At 43.0% G+C, this 22,784-nt stretch overlaps 4 protein-coding genes across 4 annotated transcripts in view; 2 read left to right on the top strand and 2 right to left on the bottom strand.

Annotated features, from left to right (window-relative positions):
• Positions 1–9,872, bottom strand: part of spock2 (SPARC (osteonectin), cwcv and kazal like domains proteoglycan 2) — a 34,478-nt gene extending 24,606 nt beyond the window's left edge. Inside the window, exon 1 of the mRNA XM_084470638.1 lies at positions 9,568–9,872. Coding sequence (XP_084326764.1) covers positions 9,568–9,762 — 195 coding nt within the window. The 5' untranslated portion in view covers positions 9,763–9,872. The remainder of the gene's footprint in view (positions 1–9,567) is intronic.
• Positions 9,873–12,935: 3,063 nt separating this feature from the next.
• LOC311350481 (DNA damage-inducible transcript 4 protein-like) lies at positions 12,936–14,332 on the top strand. Its single transcript, XM_084470502.1, has 2 exons — positions 12,936–13,167; positions 13,353–14,332. The coding sequence occupies exons 1-2, from the start codon at positions 12,999–13,001 to the stop codon at positions 13,862–13,864; spliced, it is 681 nt and encodes a 226-aa protein (XP_084326628.1). The 5' UTR covers positions 12,936–12,998; the 3' UTR covers positions 13,865–14,332.
• An 85-nt stretch (positions 14,333–14,417) lies between these two features.
• On the bottom strand, positions 14,418–20,110 carry dnajb12a (DnaJ heat shock protein family (Hsp40) member B12a). The gene is made up of 9 exons (XM_084470412.1): positions 19,773–20,110; positions 19,221–19,398; positions 18,858–19,003; positions 18,132–18,308; positions 16,297–16,397; positions 16,051–16,160; positions 15,752–15,924; positions 15,299–15,441; positions 14,418–15,042 (listed from the first exon to the last, which is right to left on the bottom strand). The coding sequence occupies exons 1-8, from the start codon at positions 20,059–20,061 to the stop codon at positions 15,320–15,322; spliced, it is 1,296 nt and encodes a 431-aa protein (XP_084326538.1). The 5' UTR covers positions 20,062–20,110; the 3' UTR covers positions 14,418–15,042; positions 15,299–15,319.
• An 8-nt stretch (positions 20,111–20,118) lies between these two features.
• Positions 20,119–22,422, top strand: trmt2b (tRNA methyltransferase 2B; the record flags this gene model as incomplete). The annotated part of the gene is made up of 2 exons (XM_084470409.1): positions 20,119–20,973; positions 21,789–22,422. The coding sequence occupies 2 exons, from the start codon at positions 20,119–20,121 to the stop codon at positions 22,413–22,415; spliced, it is 1,482 nt and encodes a 493-aa protein (XP_084326535.1). The 3' UTR covers positions 22,416–22,422.
• Positions 22,423–22,784: the final 362 nt, after the last annotated feature.

Here is a 22,784-nt window from a genome sequence, read left to right as displayed (position 1 = left end):
TGTCAGACTGCATTCACGTTCAACCATATAGGCGTCAATTACGCTGGGGACGAGTACCCACCAGTTTTCATCAAGATTCATTTTGTACCCACCACTTAAAAAGACAAAACTTGAGTTGAATTATTATGGATTATTACACGACTCTTCTCAATGCTGTGGAATGCGCTGTTCACTTGCATTGTTTTGTCAAGTAGCCGTGTAATAAGCGGGATAATGTATAGAAAGTCGCCGGTCATTATCTAGAACAAGCCCCTTCAGGGCGAAGCAAGACACCTTTGCTTCGCGCGGTGTCCGGTTCACCCTGTCAGGGCTTATTTCCCCGATAATGACCGGCGTTCTATACATTATCCCTTAAATATTTTTGTATGAGCTGCCAGCCTGGCTTGGACAATGAATGAGGTATTAATACCAATACTCTTTGGCTGGGATGCAATGATGAGGCATCAGACAATCAAGTCATTTTAGCCTGAATACATAGGTAAAAAGCACCAGAGCAGGTTGGTAGTACCATGGACAGTATCAGAGCGATAACCTGTAGAACTAAATGGATGTGGTAGGCTACACCACGGGATGCATCTGCAGACCACTGCCACATAAATAAAGGTAAGACTCAATATTTATTGCTTAAGATTTTCTGGTGCTGTGGTGAGGTGTTTCGTGTTTTTTTGCACTCAATTGGTCGGCTGTTTTAACTCTTGCAATTGATGTTGGCCATAGCCACCAAGTAGCCTAACTTATCCACGGTTTTCATTCGTACAGTGTTGGGTATAGTGGAGATGACGATAGTGGAGTAATTAGTGGAATAATTGTGGTGAGGAGTGCATGAGTTTTGGTCAGAATGCCCGATGTAGATTGGATGGATGCGTGTTGTGAATTGAGAACAGCCAGCTCATGATGTGATACAGCGTTCAGCTGTGCAACAAATATTTTTTGCTTTTTCAATCTTTTTTCGACATTTGTAGTGTGTATGTAACCACACGTTTGCCCCTTCACAACTTAAACACATAGTTAATTTCTTTTCCTAGCTCCTCTTTGTTTGTGTTGGTAGCTTAGTCATGTCATGTCACGTTGTCAACATTGGGTACATGGAGCACACCATAGTTGGTCATAGCCTATGTCCAATGCTTTTTGGAAACGCTTTCTTCATAAAACGCGTCAGACATCAGTTTTTTGTATCCATTTTATTCATTAGTAAGCTACATGGGTATGTCGTCATTCAGAATGTTTCATTACCTGCACTAAAGAGAAAAAGAGTGCATCCTCATTGTACCCAGCACTTCTGAAAATGCACTTTCGAATGCGTCTCTGTCCCCAGCACATTTCAAACCAAACTGACGCCCATGCGTTCAACGCATTCACAAGTATCCTGACCGCTGTGGTGGAAAGATGTGAATCATTGTACTGAAAAAAGTTTAAAATATGTTAACGTAACGTAAATGTAAGTCAATAAAGAAACATGGTATGGAATACGCATTTGGGCCGATCCATTGTCATCATGGTTATTAATTAGCAAGTAGGGATAGGCTTCTCGCTCAGGGATACTTACAGCTAGTCTGTGGACATTAGGGTTCGTACCCCAATGTAAACCCTGGGTTTAATTTCTTCATCTATTCCAAATGATACATATTTGTGTGTGTGCATAAATATTTGTGAGCCTATTTGTGATGCATGCTAATTATTCAGTCAGTCAGGTCCATCAATGGATGTTTATCTTGATGTTTATCCAGGACACAGTTGTCAGGGACAAACTCTCTTGTATCTGCTAGTATGTGTCAACCCTGCCATCTCAAACAAGCACCAAGGACACGTTTGCTAAGACAGTTTAGCGTCTGAATGCTTGTTTGCTGATCCTACCGACTGCCTCTCTGTCCAAGGCAAAAGTTAAGAGCTTGTTAGTGAGGCGAGTGTGACGTAAAGGACAATACAGGTCCAGGTGGTAAAACCATGGCTTTAATAAAACATCCCATACCAATATCATTTGGCTAAATTCTAAGAGCACTTAGACTCTTCGCGCCTACCGCAAAGGTGAAAAATGTTGGTTGATTGAAGACATTTAGTAAAGTATGGTGAATCTGTTATTTTGTGTTTATTTCCGTATTGAAGAGACATGCATCGAATCCAAAAGACAAAAGCACAAGCACGCTAAATGTTGTTGAGCTGAATTGGTGCAACCAAGGCATTGTTACAAATGATACTGTCATAGCCACAGCTGTTATGCTGTGTTCGCCACACCCCCTGTCTGTCTCTGGGCTTTGCCTGCCACTCAACTGCTCACACCTGGCCTGCATCAACTAATCAACTCCCCTTCATATACACCTGGTTTCCCTGCAGTCGTCGCCAGATCGTACTTCGATACACCGTGGTAGATATTTGTACCTGGCTCTAGTCGCTACTCTTCCTAGCCTATATTTCTCCAGATGAAATCTCGTGCCTCACCTTTGTTCTCTTTTGCTTATAGTTTTTTGGATCAACACCACCCGCCTGCCTGCTGCACTCGCTCCAGCCTGATGCACACCCCGGTCCGACCTGCCAACCTGCCTCATTACAATCAATAAACCTGTTCACCTTCACTTCAACTCCTGTCCTGCCTCTGTGTCTGCTCTTGGGTCCAGCAGCTATTGCTCCCCATAACAGAAACTGGTAACAGAGGTTTTCCTGAAGCCAGGAGCGACAGCTACGATGGGTTGGTCACCCTGACTGGTATGTTCCTTTAAAGAGGCACGGGCTGCAGAGATGGGGAAGTACATGGTCCACACTGTTCCTCTCCTCTGTTGAGACGAGGCATCAGAGGGGTTCGCAGGGCCAACGGCTAGGAGAAAGAGGGCCGGCTATCAGAGGGACACATAGCACCAGTCAGAGAGAATGATATACCAGATCAGGTGGGTCATCTATCTGAATGTCTGCCTATACTTAAATACATATTTTAGTCTTTGAATAAATTAGTGTTTTTTTCTGTATCTCTAGGGAGTGAAGGGACAACCAGGAGGGTCTGTTGCAGCAAGAGAATCTGCAACAAGGAACATTTTCACACTTCACTGAAAACACAGTGCGTAAAACAGGGGAATTGGACTGCATCATCAAATTAATAACATGTGCTTGTGTGAATCCAAAAAGGCGGAATAATCACCCAACAACAGGAAGCCAGGGAAGACACACTAGAACAAGTGTCAAAGTTATGCAAATATACATTTTGTTGCCAAAGAATAAAGCTATATTGTTTATATAAATCCATAGTATACCACAAACTTATTTGGGTACATTCTGTTTTCAAGTAAATATACAGTATGTGTGTGTTGCCGTTTGCCTGTTTTGCATGGGAGTCAAATCAATAATGAATTAAGTGCACAGCATTTTTCATCGATTCACTTTGGTTCCAAGTGTAATAAACATGCATGATTTACATACCCCTCTGAATGCAGCCCTTTATCTAACTATGTCCAATATCCCCCCAAGTCTTGTTATTGTTGTGCGTCAATGTTGTTTGTGAACTACATCTGTATTGTACATAATGTTTAGCACAGCATAATAAACAGAATGTTCCTCAAAAGGACCACAAAGTGCTGGACCGAACCGAATTGAACTGACTAAAGTGTCTTGATTTATAAACTGAAGGATTTCTCTATGGCCTAAATTGTATACATATTTTATATGAAAGCTGCTTAAGCCCACCATTAGATGAGATCAGAAAAGAATTAGATACATTAATACATGAGATTCGCTGGGTTATGGAAATATTCTCTTTTAAAGATTCATAAATATATTGATTTGTATGGATTTATAGTTCATCGTAACCGGGCCTGAATATTGCCTTCAAGACCACAGTAACCGGGTCTCTACCTTGGTTTTCATCTGGGAGTCTGTGTGCCAAATAGTCTTGTTCCTCCTGTCATACATAACATACATGGCGAGTCTGCCTCGATGGAATTCTTTGAATCCATTTGCCAAATCTCCCTACTCTTACAGGACCCTGCACCACTGTTAATTATAGTAACATATTAGTTGTCGTAAAAAAAATATGGAATTGTAATGTCGGTAGTACTCATGTGTTCAAATGCACACAGTGCACTTCATTAACCACACAAGCGCTCAAAGTGGCCGTGTACCACTCTTGTACAAATTACAGTATTATCGATTGCTTTTCAGTGCTTTTTTTTTGTCACTGTACAACGCACACACACAGACACACACACACACACACACACACACACACAGACACACACACACACACACACACACACACTACTCGTCCTCTCCCTCTCTCCTTCTCTCTGCTGCACCAGTGCCCTTCAACAAGCTATTGTGCTGCAGTGGGAGGAGAGCAACAGTTATGCCAGCAGACTATGATGAAAGACAAGCTATTTTCTCTCTCTCTCTCGCTCTCTCTGTCTCTACTCCATCACGGAGGAGCACCTCGGCCCTCTGGTTGTCAGCCAAGTGAGGCAGCACACACACAACGCCACAGAGCCCAGCCAAGACCCACCAGGACCGCCTTCTGGCCGCTCCTCCTCTAGACCTGTCCCGAGCTGGCCCAGACACACTCCATCTGCACCTTCTATAGACCCGGGACCTTTTGCCCTCCCACGGCTGAAGGATTATGGGTAATGGGGAAAAAACGTCACGACACACGATGCACTTATTTATCACCAAGGGAGGATAGTGCTAGCGAACATGGCTACTGAAACATAAATTAATACAATTCGGAATGTTGTCCTACCAGCCAAGAGAAAAACATGTGAAAGAGAGAGAGAGAGAGAGAGAGAGAGAGAGAGAGAGAGAGAGAGAGAGAGAGAGAGAGAGAGAGAGAGAGAGAGTGACAAACACATTCAATACGACTGAAGGAGATAAACCGATTCATGCCACTTTTAGGCTTGTATTATCATTTCGGAAGTTTCTCTGTCCATTAGCCACAGTCTATTATAAGATCAAAGAAGATATGGTTGAGTGCGTGGGACACACACACACACACGCACACACACACACACACACACACACACAAGCGCAACGCACACACGCCGCCGTGCGATAGGAAAGCAGACTGTGAAGCCACAGACTGGTAATACAAGTGAGACGATGCCTGCATAGAAAAGGTCTTTAATGGAGCTCTTGGCTAGCGGGTTATGAATGCCATTATCCACAATTAGGTTCCCGCGGTCCTGGGGGAAAAGTGATGACAGCAAAAATGGAGTGAGAGGCGCAAATCGTAAAATCCTGTTGGCAGAGAGCCAATCGATTGAGCGAGATCAAGGCAGAGTCGGACAATCGGAATAGCTCACATAACCGCTATGTAGAAGGTTACCTGAAGGCCTCCTTTAGCAAGATGCCCTCTGCTCCTTAACGACATCTCTAATCAATATATATATATATCTTCACTATAAGACATTTTGGAAGGATGGGTCTAGTTGGGTCTAATAGTAATATTATTGAAACTGATATGACATACTTGTCCCCAAAGTCCTTTTTTAAGCAGTCTTTTGGACCAGTGTTGACTGAGTGTGTTTATGCATAAACAAGGCTCATTTATGGGGAAAGGTGACTGCTGCAGGCAGAGTAGGCTTTACAGGGCCCCTGGTTTACCACCAGGTGTGAGGCAGATTAGCCACTTAAAGCCTCAATCTCCACTGGTCACCACTGGTGACTTTGCTAGTGGGAGTGTCCACCCAGATGTAGGATAGATAGGTCAGCTCCCTGGTCAGCTCTTGATGGACTGTACCAACAGGCATCTGTCCTTAAATATGGACCCTTAAACTTTATAGTATTACCAAAGAAATTGAGAAAAGGGAGAAAAGGGTAAACGAGGATACAGTAACCATGTGAAATGATGCAAACATTCTTCAATTGACCAAACTAAACACTGCTGGCCCTTTTATTTTTGCTGTGTTGGTAGAACCATGAGAAACCCAATTGAAGAATAGGCTGAAAATTCTAACCTTCGACTGATTCCTGGAGCTGCATATTAAAAAGAGATATGCACAAAGAAGCATATCTCAGCTCCAATATACTATTAATTTGAGAAGTTGAGAAACGGTTATATTAACTGTTCATGGCTTTAATGGGCATAATGTTCCCTGGTAGTTCATTCCTTAAAAAATCAAATAATAAATCTAAATGATTGGTGCAGATGATCAGCATTGGCACCTTACCCTTGGTGTAATGGAGCTTCGTGCTTAAATTCTTTAAGTATTTTTTTACGTGTAATACTCAAATAGGCCGAAACGCCATACACACACAGAGCGACAATATGGAGGTACAAGGCCTTGTGTTTTCCTGGTCATTGGGGTATGGCTTTTCATGACAAACACATTGCACAGGGTTGAATGTGAGTCCCTGGTGATCACATGCATGCGTGGTGTGCATGTGAATGCATGGGGTTTACATGTCCTGAGGACAGAGAGAAGCAATCATTTCTCCCATGTCTTTCCACGGATCTCCTAGGATTGTCTGCTGCCACAGTACATGGTCGAATTGCAGCAGGATTGCACATTGGATTTATTGCGAGGGTACATTTCTTATTATTGCTTCACTGAATGTCATCGCCTTTCGCTATTGCAAGTTCCATATTGCATCTTGCATTATTCCATACAACCCTACACAAAACTGACATGGTGTGTATGCTGTGGTCTGTTTCCTTTAAAGAGAAAATGTGTATGTGTATATTACTATTTCGACTCTTTTTTTCCAAAGCTACATTCTTCCAAGAGCAGAGTACAATGCAGCTCCCTCAAGGATAATTACAGGTGGACTGTGGACATTGCGGTACGAAGTAGGACCCCATTACCTTTGGGTTGGGTCACCCTAACACCCCAACCACGAGACTAACCTCTCCTCCCTACACAAGTCACAGAACATCCAGTACCTCAATTGAGCCAATAAGACACCAGCTGTCCCGCAATATCAATCACCATTACAGTCTTTCATGGCGGTGTATTTTTTCCCCTCATCGTTTTATGGATTTCGGTGCATTACTGGAATGAAGCGCTGAACGGACCTGTCGGATTAAAGAGGAGCTTTAAAGGGTTTTAGGTTTGGCGTTCAGTCATGTGTCTATTGTAACTGTTACATCTAATCATCTTTTCACTTCACCAGATAGAGGCCCCGGGTTGAATTGAAAGTGGTGTCTGTTTTAATTAAGTGAAAGACCTTTCTTTTTTTTTTAATCTGAAAGCTAGGCGCATCCCGATAGCATTATGGACTGGAGTGTGAGGGGGTGGGGTGGGTTGGGTGGGGAGGGTGAATAAATATGAGAAATGGTATTTCTTTCATGTCTCACAGCTTCCATTATATCTCTCCCTTGATGTATTAATATTCAGCATTCGGCTCTTGGGGGACGTCGCGAGTCAACATGAATTTGTATAATTTGTGGGATCTGTGTCAAGGGCATTCGTGTAGAAAGAACCCATAACTGCCTGAAAATCAATGTTGTCTTCCTTGTTGTTTTCTAGCTAAAAACACAAAGACTTTGATTTTAGACAAACAAAAGAAGGTCGAGTATGGGAAGTAAAACAGCAAAGTAAAATATAGTTGCAAGGAGTGAGTTCAACATTTGGTTAAACGTTGTATGTTTCAGGATCAGTACACAACTGCTAGTGTAGTCCCTGTCTGAATATCTTAAAGTGAGCAAAGTAATAGGACAGTATATACCTATCATCATATTTCTCAGCTAATACTTCACAATGATTGTACTTTGTTTTACATTTGATAGTGTTTTAATAGTGTTAATCATGTTAAAAACGTGAAGCAGCACCAAACATGCTTTCCTTTAATGATAGAATGTGTTTCTTTTATGTCCTTTATGTAGCAGTGCACCAAGACAAATTCCTTTCATTTTAATTCCTTGCGTGCTAACTCACTTGGCTAATAAACAGATTCAGATTATTCATGGCACCAATCTTCTCCATCAATTGCACGCTGGGTAACGTTTCTTCCTAATTTCATATGGTGTTGAAAGGACCCTCAGATCGCCAGAGAACCAGCCTCCATCACAGAAGCACATCACAGAGCTGCTCTTGCTGTACAGCGCCACGCTTCAAATGAAAGTGGTTTCTATCTACGGTGCCCTGGGAGATTCTGGAATGATGATGATGTGTGTGTGTGTGTGATGTTTCTTCGCCTCTCTCAACCAACACCATCAAGATAACAACTGTTGTCTTTGAAAAAACATTACAATGACTGAATGACAAAAGGACGACATGTATCCCCTCCTATACTATGGACTTAATCACATGTATAAATCACACATGCATGCATACACACACACCTAGACACACACACACACACACACACACACACACACACACACACACACACACACACACACACACACACACACACACACACACACAAATCTAAAGCATGTGCTCACAGCTATATGGACATGGTAATGAGTATATCAGTAATGAGTAAGAAGTATAAAGTACCTCTGGGAATGAAACCCATACATTATATATAGACAAATCTATTTATACAGTGATCTCTATATGAAACCTATAAAGAGGTGTGTTGCAGTGTATATCTTCACATGTATAAAAAGAGACATCTACACATCATGTATACTGAAAGCAGGTAATTTTTAATTATTTTATTTATGAGTATATGTGTGTGTGCATGTGATCAACTCATGTGTTTTGATATATTTATAGGCCTATATCTTGAATTGGCAAAAACAATTAATGCTCATAGGGTGTTTTGCAGGGAGCTTGAAAAGAGTGCACTGGCTCTGCAATAATTCCCCCTTAATCATGTCACAGGTTTGTGTACAGTACGTGCTGCACAAATAGTTACAGCAGAAATCACCAACTTAATCCCTCACGCAGCACGAGGGGGAAAAAAGAGGGTGGGATTTTTGTGTGACAGGTTTTATCTTCCACGAAAGGGCATATAGGCCTATTCTGATAAATACTCTCATCACAGGTAGGCCTACTACACAAGATGGTTCACACATTTTCTTATCAGGAGCTCCTATTGGATAAGCTCAAGTAGCCCAGTAGTCATATGCGCATCAATCACAATTCCATTAACAAGGTGATGATCTAATACAACGGGGCAATCGGCCAAAGCATGTGTTGATGGATCATTGATAATCTTATTACAGTGGTGTCGAAACTCCCGACAGCAGATCACATTTCAACCTATGGTTATGATAAATTCTGATGTTCCAAGGTGTTTGATTGTGCATATTTGCAAATTCACAAGCACCCTATCACATCACTTGGGACACATTGGATCTTCATTAGTGGTTAGTAGTAGTAGCCTATTCCCATCCGAGAGGCAGGCTTTGCATTGACTCTTGTCCGCCACAGCCAAATGACAACATTTGTGTTTCCTTTCAATGCATAATATCCCATGAGTGAGGAAGGAGAAACTTTTCAATGTTTACCCCAAGCAGGCTAGTATTTACACCGCAGTGTTAAAAGTGTGTGAAAATTAAGCTCGGCGGTGAAGGCGATGATCAGTGAACATATAAGGTGAATCACGGTGCCTGCCCGCAGCAGATGTTCGCCCTCCCCACCGTCAACACATCTTACCGCATTAACGCGGATCTCTCCCACAACACACAACACGCGGACTCACATCTCTGAAGCGGTTCCAGTGCTTGATCTTACGGCTGTACTGGGAAATGGTGGACAGCCACTTCTCGTCCTCCATAAAATTCCCCTTCTTCTCCGCATTCTCTATGCTCTTTGCGGCGGTCTGGTAGTAGGTCGCGGAGCCCACCAGCACCAGCATCGGGACGAGAAGGCACCGGGTATCCATCTTTCGAACCATGATGGCAGATAGACAACCCCCCGATAACACCGATATATCACCGAAGGAGGCTTGTGCCCTTTTTAGGTGGTGGAGGTGATGGTGGCGGTTGTGGTGATGATGATGCTGAGGCTGAAGCGAACCTGTGACGACCTGATTGGGGATGCTTCTGCGTTTGCTTGGGAGAGGGGCGGACACCACACGGAGGGGGAGGGAGGGGGTGTGTGTGAGAGAGAGCGGCGAGGAGCGCGCGCCAGAGAGAGAGAGAGAGAGAGAGAGAGAGAGAGAGAGAGAGAGAGAGAGAGAGAGAGAGAGAGAGAGAGAGAGAGAGAGAGAGAGAGAGAGAGAGAGAGAGAGAGGAGCAGAAAAAGATAGGGGGGTGTTAACTTATGAGATGAAACTGATAGGGTGAGGGGTAATTCATCCACCTTTCAGATCATAAACATTACCGATAAGAACGCGCGCGCGCGCACAGACACACACACACACAGACACACACACACACACACACGCACACTCACATTCACACACACACACACACACACACACACACACACACACACACACACACACACACACGCGCGCACACGCACACGCACACGCACACACGCACACGCACACGCACAAATACAGAATGAATGTTGGAATGCAGCCGAAATGCTGCTCTTTATGTGCTCTTTAACTCAACTGCCTGATATAAGGACGGTGAAGCTTCGAATGCAAATCAAATTAACTGGTGTACAAACAAAGAGAACAGTACACTTTTGGATTAACACAGGAGTGTGTCAACAAGTTCGATCATAATTGTATTTTCGATTCCACAATTGCATCAATCAAAGAGCACAAAAAGAGAGCGGCCGGTAGGAGTAAGGAAAATAAGTTATCTAATTATCGTGAAGCAGGAGAAGGGAAATTGCTTACTGTAATGTGACACGGGTCCTGTCATCGACTTTTTGAGAGAGAGAGAGAGAGAGAGAGGGATAGAGATAGGGAGAGAGATAGAGATAGAGAAAAAGATAGAGAAAGAGACAGAGAGACTTGAGTGTTACTTGAGATTTTTGCAGGAAGTTACTTGATCCGAATATTGAAAATACATTGCTTTAATTTGCAACCCTGAATATGTTTTCAGCAAATGGTGAAATATATACACCGTTTGCTGGTGTTACCTCTGGATCAATCAATGTTTACCAGGGTGATGGTTGAAAAAAGAGACCCTGAAATGATCTAATTCAGTGGCCTAACATTAAGGTCAAGGGGTCGGGGCAGGCTTAACAGTCTAGCCGAATACTAATCTATAGTTTAAGGTCAGTCCAGCCCCCGTTATCCCATAAAGAACTGGATTTGAAGGGATGACAACATTTGCACATCGATATGGTAGCCTCTGGCCTTAGCAAATCACGCGACATGTCCTTAACTTCAGATAACATAGGCTACTCGATATAAAAAGGACGCACGCATAGGCTTCGCATGTTTACCGTAATGTACAGATTATGGTTGATGTAGCCTACAAGTGGCCTTTGGTCGGTTTAGGATTGCAGAAGCAGGCTACAGCATATAGCAGCATGATTAGACGACCAATTAAGATATATAAAACGTAGAAACCACATTTGAAGCAAACAAAATAGCTCTATATAACACTAAACGCACATCGACAACGCTGTGAAAGATTCAAACAAATGAATTGAATGATTAAGAACATGTGCGCCCCCTCGGCATGGATTTCCCCATCGATGCTCGTGTCCTCCAGGGGCGGAGATCCGTTTCTGCCACCTCGACCAATAAATCACCATGGGACGGGCCCCCTGAACCGCAGCTCTCTCTCAGGTGCTGCAGACACACGGACACAGAGACTAGTGACACTGCTCAGTGTTGAAAGGACTAAAGGGAGGAGATAAACTAGACTATGTCTATGGGAATAAACACTGGGTATCTTCTACTATTTATAAGGACTTATTACTACTTATTACTATCTATACTATTATTACTATGTATTTCTAACAAAATCAAAAAAGTGTTTCCGTTGATTTTAGCTGGCAGTGCATAGCACTTCACAAAAACACACCCCCTTTGGTGAGTGAAATCAGCCCGGTGTTACTATAGTTACAGACAGACAAACACCAGTCCAGGACCCTTGTACCTCTGGCCGAATTAATCAACAAAAGTGGATTCATTCATCGTGTTCAGAGAAGAGCAGAAAGGCAGGTGGATGTGTCCCCTTTTCTTCCTCTTACTCTACAATATAGCCCTATGTAGCCTAGTTGTTAATGCTGTAGGCCTAACCTTACTATTTATGGGAGTATATTAAGGGGAAGTCATTTTAATTGTTGCACAATATAATATATAAAAACAACGATGTTTAACAATATCAAGCTGTCCTAGACAATGACAACAATGGGTTTATTCATGTAAAAATAATAATAATGAACCACAAGAACATGGGGGTGGGGTGGGGGTGGGGGTGGGGGTGGGGGGGGGGGGGGGGGGGGGAGTGAAGACGTGCTTGAACGCAGGCACGAAGGCTCTTCGTCTGTTGAGAAATGAATGAATCACTAAGGGGCGGTGTACTGATGCCACCATGTGGAGATGTGGTAACATTCATGAACCTCTTAGTAACAATTATTTAATCTAGATTTGACACAAATGTTTTGAAAGTCTACGTGTCTTCAATCGTAGAACTACACTTCATTTTCTGAATCCTTTATTAGCCCCGCGCATGTGATCCACAGTAGGGCAGTTACTGTGTGCGGTCTTTTGGAGTCTACAAAATAGGCCTTTTATCAATAATCGGCAAGTTTATTTAGCAAATAGATGAGTATGCAAAATGTGACACACGTGTTTGCTTAGATAGTTAACGTCAGGCTACATAATTAAAAACTGGTTTAAGGGGAAACAAGTCCTGACACCAATCTATGTTGAAATCAATGGTTTCAATATAGGCTACGTGCTAGACGTGTGAAACGTTTAGCAAGATATTCAAATTCCTTTATAGAAAAGTCCTTTGAAAGTTAGGGTAGTGGGGGTGGGGGTGGGGGTGGGGGATGGGGGTCGCTGTGTAGACCAAAATGTTACTAGGCAGAGTTAGGGACGTGTTCTGAACGCTCATTGGTTGAACAAATATGTGGGAGGTGCCTTTAGGCATGGGTATTTAATGCTTTGTCCCATTGTTTCCAGGGTTTTCCAGCTGGTCTGGTCTGGTTAGGGGTGATAGCCAAGCACTTTTTTTTTTTAACAGCAACAGTTTTTACTTTGTATAAAATATGTCGTTTTCTTGCTCGCAATCAATGGACGGCAGTTTTCCCCCGTCCCCGGTGGAGGACAGGGTCTCCAAACGATTGTCAGTGGGCAGTCTACTACAAAGACTGGCAGAACTAAAAGGGACAAATCAGTCGGGAACAACAGCAGAGCACTGCAGAAAGAGTCCGACTGGTAAGGGTTGCAGGAGTTATCTGCTTTTTCCTTTATCTCTAAATGACAAGAAGCAACACGTCTAACGGGTCGTAAAACATTAGTCTGGATGTCGGAAAATAATCAACTTAGGCTCATTGTTCGTTACTTTACATTTTATTGACAATACATTCAACCGTAACCCTTAAACTTTGCTCTTGTTTTAGGATCTGTGGTAGACCTATCACTTTCCGAGTCAGACAGCAGCGTCCTCTTCGACCCTCTGGAGGTAACGCTGTCTGAGGAGATAGTGGCCACCATAGCTCGCAGTCTGAGCGACGCCTCTCTGGGAGCTGCTGGCAGCTCAAAGCTGATCCTACCTGACCGCTTGCTTCACAGCATCGGACAAGAGCTCGTCCATCTGGCTGCGTTTGAGCCCTGCGGCCTACGGGGGGCGCTTATAGACCTGTGTGTCGACAAGGGAGGCCAGGGAGACGTGTGCTGTGTGGACCAAATAGCTGTGGATGCAAGCCTCGTCCCAACGTTTCACGTCACCCTAGTGCTGAGGACGGACACCGGGGGGTTCTGGCCGAAAGTTCAGAAACTCTTCAAGACCAACTCAACTCCACAAAGTGCCAACGCCCGACGACCTAAAACCCTCAGACTCAGTCCTAGCTTCCGGGCCATCAAAAGGAAGTTGTACTGTTCAGGAGAACTGGTGGTAGAGGTGTGTTGCTGAGCAACGAGTCTCCTGCTGTTACAACGATGGATGTAACAGTGAAACACCATCAAAAGCACTCTTAATGGAGGAAGACCTATTGGTTACATTACGTGTATAAGGGTCCTTCTATAGGAGAACAGATATCTTGTTAAAGCACTGTAGTTATTTTCAATATGCAATAGACTTACATTATACTAATGTAAAAACGAGAAAAGCTTTTTTTCTGCTCTGTGACTGAAGATGTCTTCAGCACTAGACCCAAACCAAAAAAAAATAGCAGGACCAACTGTGACATGTTTAATGGCAGCTTTTCTAGTTGAATGAATGATATAATGCTGGTCGTTGTGGGTATGGAACGGTTGAGTGCTCATCTCTAGAATATGAATTACTGGAAGCAACACCTTCTGCATGTATTTGATAGTCAAATATGTACGCAAATGTGTACTGTCTTTTTGCAGTGACAAATAAATAAATTATTTTACAAAATTGTCTCTGAAATGTGTTCGCCCTCCCAAACTACCCAGCAAATAATAGACAGGTTTTAAAAGACGGTCATAGGGAAACATTTAATTCCAACAAACTTTAATACAATTTTAGCGGGATTAATTTAATAAATACAGGTTTGTTTGATGATTCTGAATAATCATAATCCAACAAGCTACAAGCAAACCCACAGAATAACATTAAATTATAGAAGGATTTGTATCTTAATGCAATTGAATCCTGCACTGTTAAAAGTAAATTTATATTTACATTGGTATGAACTATAAAAATTACTATTTTTAGTCAGTGGCTCAGATGCCCCATCTACAAGAAGGCCAGGAGATTCTTTTTTACTTTTTTCATTAAATAAAAAAAAAAAAAGACTTGGGGATATAGACAGTTAAATCTTAGCAGCATTGATTTGCCATTCAAATAGACAACATTTTTCTCTCTTCTTTGCCTTCCTTAAATCTTTTTAGTTGGACGCCATCTTGAAGACACTATAGGAAAAAAATGTCAACGGTCGACTCACAGCATGTCCCAGTCCTGCAAGAATTCAACCTGCAGTTGCAAAGGGCTTCCTCTGATGAAATCTGTTGTCCACAATGCTTATGGTAGTTTTTGGATTTTCACAATATTTTTACTGCGGTCATATACTCCAATTTGAGGTGCGCCAACATATTTCTTCAAATTCAATTCAAGTTTCTAATGACCTGAGAAAACAAAAGGCAAAATTAACAATGTGCGGGAGTGCTTATATTTATGATGGATGAATTAATTATAAGCCATGGCGACAGGATGGAAAGGTGCATCATTCATTAATGTGACATGATATCAATCACATTGCGTACATATTTTTAGATGCAGGTTATTTCACTCCACATTACGCTAGTATACAGAGTATGTGACAAACAAAGGACTTGAACATACTAGCTATGGGTAACAATCAGGGTATTTTAAGCCACTCACCTTAACGCGTGTCATTGATTTCTAGCCATGGATTAGAACCTGTATCTCAGACAACCTGGAGCAGCTGGGGGTTCCCATTCTCTGTGCCCTCTGGTATAAATCGGAGTCTCCAAAGTATCGGGCACGGTACAGTAGGCCTTCCTCTGGAAATAAAAAAAGATAAATAGACACATCCATAATGGTTCAAAAACATAGGTCAGTGGGTTGCAATGGTGTAAGTCTAAGATATGCATTTTAAATAGATTCCGATAAGAGAGAGTATACATTCAACTGCTGGAATAGTCTTTATAGTTTGAATATAAAACATTTCTTCTTCTTCTTCTTATTATCATGTTATTTGACATGAAGACAAAGATGACAAATAAAAAGACAAGATGTTATTCATACATCTTTGTGTGAAAGAATATTGCACTGTAAATGCACAAAAGACAATAAAACCTAAAATGAACTCACTCTGCTGCTTCTCCTTCCAACAGTTGTTTCTGAGGTTGGAGATGTAGTCTTCCTCCACACTTTTCTCCACTTGCTTCAGGTTAGTTCCAGAGTACTCTTCGTGAAAGCGCTCTCCCACGTAGAAAGGCACCTTCAGCACAGACGTATGCCTCTTTTGAACGTGTCCAGATGAACTGGCGAGACAAAAGAAAATGAGGGCAAAAACAAAACGATAGGACGAACAAAAGGATGAATCATCTGCCGGACTTCACGGCACAACCCTAAACAAAATGTACTTTTTTCATTTTAAAAAGGCTTACGAGCGGTAACTAAGGCTGTATGGGGGCTGGGAAACCATCATTTGGCTGAGAGCAGAAACCACGATGAGGATAAGGATGGGCATGAGCTGGATAAACAGGGCCAGGCCTCCCTGTGGAGAAAAAACACATCACCTTGTTTAGAGAGCTGCCCAAAAGATTCAGTGCAGTACTACACACCCATGACCAGAGATGTTAGGCGCAGTGCTCTTCTGCAGACCGTCTAACGTCCAAGACATATTGTGCTACATCAAAACACACAAGACTTGCCTCTCTTTGTTGCTCTCTCCTTTCTTGTCTGTGTTGATTTGCAAAGTGCATTCTGCCATTTCTGTAAACATGTACATTACCTTAAAGAAAAGAAAGACAGCAGTGAAAGTAAAATCCAGCCATATGTACACATAAAAGTGAACTAAATGTAAAAGCGTTGAGATAAGGAGAAAAGAACCTCGCCAAAAATGTTCTGCATGTTTTTTTTCCCCAGGGGAACACGTCGGCCAATCGTATGATTGTAAGGGTTTGATTCTTTGTCAGCCGTTAAAAGCTGGTTGGACAGGACGAGGAGCTGCACACTCTTGACCTCTTTGTGACACCTCACAGCCCTCATGCAACTTCTAATCAGTCGGTAAACATCAGCAATAGTTCAAACAGGCTGCTATACAAATTGGTCAATCCTGCTTTCACCATACGTCAAACTAATTTGTGAAAGTAAGTAGAGAGATACTAGTAGATGATGCCCAAAGTTTTCCACTGTATTAATCATTGTAGATTTAGTTGCCAATCATGAGCAATATTTTAAAGTCACTTCTTCTTGTGTCACTATTACATAAGTTAGAAAAGACGAAATCCCAGTAATATGCATTTAAAAAAAAGGTTCTGTAGGCAACATTAGAGACCAGTTTTTGAGTGTCATGTGTTACAAATGGTACAGCCATCTGTCAGCTATTGAAAGTTATGGCAATGCACTGTGAGAATATCTGTCTCGAGGTAAAAATGCTCTGTAAAATTTCCACTGTGGCCCTGAGAGCTCAACACAATGCAACTTAAGACAACCCATGCAAATAGACAAGATAAATGCAAATTAAGAACACATCTTCATCAAGTTGACAACAACGCACTGTAACATAAGAAAACACATCAAAATGGACGAAACACAAGTCAATTAAGAAAACATGTGAGCATTTAGAAATCAGGCTGAAAAAAAAATCTGACAACACAGAAAACCACTGTGACTACACCAAACGACAGAAGTGCTTCCAGAACACGTAGTGACGCTGTCACGATCGACAATGTTAAAACAAACCATAAACACTTATTCTATTTCCAACACCACAGACAGCTTTTCCGACTTCAAAGCTTTAAGGTCATGACTCTTTGACGGCAACAGCAAGCGTGTCATGACGTGTTCATCACTTTTAAGTGTCGCCCTGGAAACCCTTCCGTTGTCATTTGGTGTAATTGCAGTGATGTGTTGTCCTAATTAGCTTGCGCTTTTTTGATTTTTTACTTTTTGGTTGTGTTGCATAGGTTGAGCTCTAAGGTCCCCCATACACAAATTTACTTTTATTACGGACCAATCAGGGAATCCCCTCCGTGATTCGTTCCGGGAATCCTTCTTGCCCGTCAATCACATGCATGTGAAATGCAACACTTCTCAATGTTGGATAAATGTATGGAGGACAGGGCCTGAGAAAGAGGGGACTTTTTTGGGTTGTTTAATTTCAAAAGCTTGCTCTCTTACGCCATCTCTCTCTCTCTCTTTACATCTCTGGAATCTTACCTACATCACCTTTGTCTCAGCCAACAAGAAACTAATTGGTGAAATCAATATTGTGTGCGGTAGATTTCCTCAGAGTTTGTTTGTGAATGGTAAACAGTACTGACTGGATGGTATCTCTGTTCTGCCTATAATGCCATCACAGGTTAGGGACTGCTATCACAATCTACATTCAAGTCTACATTCTCTAACATAGAGGTGGAGTCAACCTATGGACAGTCTCGTTTTATGTTGGTACTGGCAGGGACCAAGACATAATTTGCATCAATGGGCACCACCTCAACAGCAAGTACAAAACAGTCCTTACTGGATGGGAATCCGCCCCCAAAGAACATGTTGAAGAGATCCTCTGGAGAGATGTCTGCCTCAAAGTCATGGCGTTGGTGCTGCCTCTGTCTGGTGGGGTGTGACTGCTCCTCCCCGTACTGATCATACTGCTGCCGTTTCTCTGTATTACTGAGCACCGCGTAGGCAGTCCCAATAGCTGGTTTTGCAGAAACAGGAGCACATGGCAATATGAATAATACAGGACATTTGGTTAGACTCTGCTATCCAAAAGATGGAAGCCATGATAACAACATATATGCGTCTATTCTTAACATCGGGGAAGTCCCAGTGGGAATTGAACCCCATGGGGGATGAACCATATTTCTGGATTGAAATGCCACTGTAGGTGCGACGGGGATCTGAGTCAGTGATTGCATTTATGTTTCTGTGATGGTGATTCAATCCGCCAAATGTCAAAAGAACTATCTCATTCAGTGATCTGTTGTAAAGATGAACATGTATGCAAACCTCCCTAAACAGTCCATCATAATTTCACTGGAAAACATAGCAGGAAAGTGTGTGGTTACATTTTTTGGAAGGGGTGCCACTGCGAGTTACCCACGGCATACCTACGTTGACTATTCGACACAGAAGTATAATTTGCTCCAAACCTTGTCAGTGTTACTGTTGGAGCAGCCTACTGACATTGGTCAATCATAGTAAATCAATGTACAAATCATGCTATGATAGAGGGAGAGCTATTCACCTTTGAAGGCCTCCGTGGCTCCTGGTGCGTGGTTTTTATCTGGATGGAATTTCAGAGCCAGCTTCCTGTACGCTTTCTTAAGATCCTCCTCCACTGCATCCTTTTCAACACCAAGGATTTGGTAGTAATCTTTACAACTCTTGATCCTTTAAGCGCACAATCATCATAATAACAAAGAACAAGATCAGGTTATGGAAACAGAAGTGATAACAGAAACACATAACATAACTTCCAAACAGGACATGTTACACAACTCAAGTCTTTGGGAAGGTGAACTGGTCCTAGATACAGCTACCTGCCGGGGAACTTCAGCCACAACATTAAAAATGCATCATTGACTTAGCCTGGTTAACACAAGCTCACTTTTTGACCGCGTCAAGCTGATCTGCAGTATACGGTTTGGATGTCTCGGCGGCCCCCTCTCCTGCCCCATTCGCTTCGTCTGCTTTGCTGCGATGTTTCATTCTGGGTCCATCTCCGTTCATAGTATTGTCATTGCCGTCTGGAGGCTTTCCATTCTGTGATAACGACTCTAATAGATCTATTAAAGAAAGGACGATATATCAGTACAGACAGATACGCCAATGTATTTTTAAAATACCGGTTCCAAGCAACACAGTTTGAGTTCAAGCAGCTTACGACTAGCAACGTAGCAGCTAACTACATTGCTAGAAAAGTGTTGGCCAAACTGCAAACACAAACATGGCAATGGCGTCTAGGTTTAATCATCAGTCTGGATTAATCAACAATAAGAGGAGGAAAACAGTGGCCGAAGTAAAGAACTACATATACCAGTTTCATCTACGAAACGCTTGTGCTGATTCGAGATGCTAACATTAGCTGACTGGATTTGGAAGTGTTGGCCCTCCGACTGAAACAAGAAACGCAGCGGAGGCAGGCATTGATTCGACATACTTTTTGCCTGGTCTGTTGGATACAAACGTTGTGCCTTTTCCAAGAAACGTCTGCCCTTCTCCGCTTGGTGGTTGCTTATCGCATTTCGAGCGATATTTATGCACCGCTCGGCTTCGTCCTTGTTTGAGTCCATCGCGACACAGCGGAACTGTTTACTTGCCCCGGGACGCGTAAAGGTGACGCACAGAGCGCTCGGACACGTCATATCTAAGCGTTTCTGAAGGATAAACTTTTTGCAGCAAACTGTGGTAGCAACCACAACAAACCTGTTTTTTCTCAATTTAACCATATTCTAAACATACGTTGATGAGACTGTGATTCATCGTCGCCTTAATATTTTAATAATATGGCTTTGACAGTCCCATGCATGAAACCAGTCGTGGCTTTTCAACGTCAGCTCCAGGGCTTTCTGTCTAAGTCCTTTTTTTGCATGTCAACTGTTGATAGTGTTAAGGTTAAACCGCAAAAGAAAATACGAAGAAAGAAACAAAATAAGAACGCTTTCGATGAAAGCATGTCCTGGGAAGACAGACTGGCTGATGCTGTGACACCTCTTTGGAGACTCAGTTATGATGAACAACTTCACATCAAACAGCAAAACCAGGAAAATATACTGTCACAATTTTCTTCCCAGCTTTCCCATTTAATCGCAGCTCAGCAATCACCGGTTGTCAACGATACGTCGGGCTTCTCTGTTCTGCCTATAATGCCATCGCCAGTTAGAGACTGCTATCGCAATAAGTCCACATTCTCTGTCAACAAAGGCGTTGACGGCAACCGCAAAACAGTCGGGTTTTATGTTGGTACTGGCAGGGACCGAAACATTATTTGCGTCAATGGGGACCACCTTCTGAACATGCCTGAAAAACACAAACAAGTGGCCAGATGCTACCAAGAATTCATTCGTATGTCTCCCTTGGATTCATGCCTTCTGTTCCATAAAGGAGGTCACTGGCGAGAGGTCATGGTCAGGACCAATGCAAAGGGTCACACTATGGTTATAGTCTATTTTCACCCACAAACACTTGTCCCTGAGGAGATAGCAATTCACAAACAAGCCCTCGTGGATTACTTCACAAAGGGCCCGGGAGCCATCTGTGAGCTCTACTCACTGTTCTTCCAAGAGACTTCCATGACCCGCTGTGATCACGAAGAATCGCCATACCAACTCCTCTATGGCCAGCCTCATATACATGAAGAGGTGAGTTCTGATCACACTATTTCATTAATACACAGGATGTTATAATCCCTTGTGCCAAAATCCAAGGAAAACACATTCAGAAGCCCCTGCCCAAACCAACCTTATAAGCACGCAGGCCACTAAGCTACCAACCAAAGGTGAAAAACACGAGACAAATGGCCCAACTAACAGCAGTAAATACAGCAGTATGCAGTAAGCAGAATTTCATTGGGTTATCAAGTGGGCACCCTCTTTCACAGATGTTTCATTAAGTTAGGCCCACGACACCTCCTGAGGGCTTAACAATGAAACCAGCGTCCTGGATTCACCCCCCTCAATACTGCCACCACACACACAGGAACTCGTTCCACCACATACTGTAAACCAGAGAGTATTTTTTAAGTATGTAAATTATGTATTTTTAATATACCATTGCCACATTCCCCTGCCTCAATAGAATGAAGCAGAAAAATATATAATTCATATTTGCCATTTCGTAGCTGGCGGCAGTTAGGGTGTTGACTTCTAGCCCAAGGGTTCTGAGTTTGAAAACCAGTTTGTCCACAGTCACCTGTGGGCACCCTTGACTTATATGCTTCGACCCTGCCTTCTAAATAATGACGTATCATTATTTAGTATCTAATACAAATACGACTGTAAATCCCTTTGGATATTAAATCTGCACTCTCGAGTGGCTTGAGTTGTGCATCGTTACATAGTGCTGGTTCAAAGTGTCAACAACACTACTTAACAGTAATGATTAGCAGTTGCATTGGCACATTGATGTTTGCGCTGGATTCCTGCTCCTTTGTCTTTATGTGTGATGTCATTCACAGCTGCTGGGCTTCAAGTTCCGCATCTCCCCGGACGCCTTCTTCCAGGTCAACACGGCCGCAGCCGAAGTGCTCTTCACCGCGGCCCGGGAGCTGTGCTTCCCGAAAGGGGCGGTCGATAAGGTTGGCGGTACCCTTCTGGACGTGTGCTGCGGCACGGGCGCCATCGGCATCACCCTGTCCCCCGCGGTGGAGCGGGTCATCGGGGTGGAGCTGGTCCCGCAGGCGGTGGATGACGCCAGACACAACGCCGCGCTCAACGACGTGCTCAACTGCCAGTTTCTCGCCGGCAAAGCAGAGGTGATCCTTCCCGGGATCATTCCCCAGCTGAGTGGTTCCGAAGAAGGAGGAGGAGGCGATGGCAGCGTGGCGGCCGTGGTCAACCCCGCCCGAGCCGGGCTTCACTACCGCGTGGTCCGGGCATTGCGAAACCAACCCGCGGTGCGCAGACTGGTATACGTTTCCTGTAAACCAGATGGAGAGGCCATGAGGAACTTCATTGAGCTGTGCTGCCCTCCGGACCCACAGAAGAAACTCACGGGGGAGGCCTTTTCCCCGAGAGTGGCCGTGCCAATCGATATGTTCCCACACACGCAGCATTGTGAACTGGTGCTACTTTTTGAGAGATAGGTTTGAAACGGAATATCTTTATACTTATTTATGTTTTTTTAAATCCTGCTAGCTAGCTAGTTTTTTTAAATAGTCTTTTTTTTGTTAAGAGGAATGATCATACTTATTTGCATAAACAGCTACTGCATTCATTCAGGTCAAGGCTGTGTTCTTCTATCCAATTAGATTGACCAATCCAATTGTCCACTGCTGTAATGCTGTACTCATACACTAGGTGGTACTGTTTTGCCTTCCACGTGTCCATTATACTTCAAACTGTGGTCCGCGACGGTACTGCAGGTGGTCCATGGAAAAGCTAACTAAAATATAAAATAATATTTTTCATAAAAAATTAAAAATATCTATGTATGATATTCAATTTAAATTAAA

This window comes from Micromesistius poutassou (assembly GCF_964030765.1).
Source record: "Micromesistius poutassou genome assembly, chromosome: 7".
Classification (NCBI taxonomy): Eukaryota; Metazoa; Chordata; class Actinopteri; order Gadiformes; family Gadidae; genus Micromesistius; species Micromesistius poutassou.
This window is presented reverse-complemented; position numbering and strand designations above follow the sequence as displayed.

Bases quoted from the DNA above. Each gene is read 5' to 3' on its own strand.
- LOC311350481 (XM_084470502.1), top strand. From the start codon at position 12,999: ATGTCGTTTTCTTGCTCGCAATCAATGGACGGCAGTTTTCCCCCGTCC. The intron at 13,168-13,352 runs GTAAGGGTTGCA...CTCTTGTTTTAG, and splicing joins CTGCAGAAAGAGTCCGACTG to GATCTGTGGTAGACCTATCA.
- dnajb12a (XM_084470412.1), bottom strand. From the start codon at position 20,061: ATGGTTAAATTGAGAAAAAACAGGTTTGTTGTGGTTGCTACCACAGTT. The intron at 19,399-19,772 runs GTATGTCGAATC...TTTCTTTAATAG, and splicing joins TCCAACAGACCAGGCAAAAA to ATCTATTAGAGTCGTTATCA. The intron at 19,004-19,220 runs GTGAGCTTGTGT...GTGCGCTTAAAG, and splicing joins CAGCTTGACGCGGTCAAAAA to GATCAAGAGTTGTAAAGATT.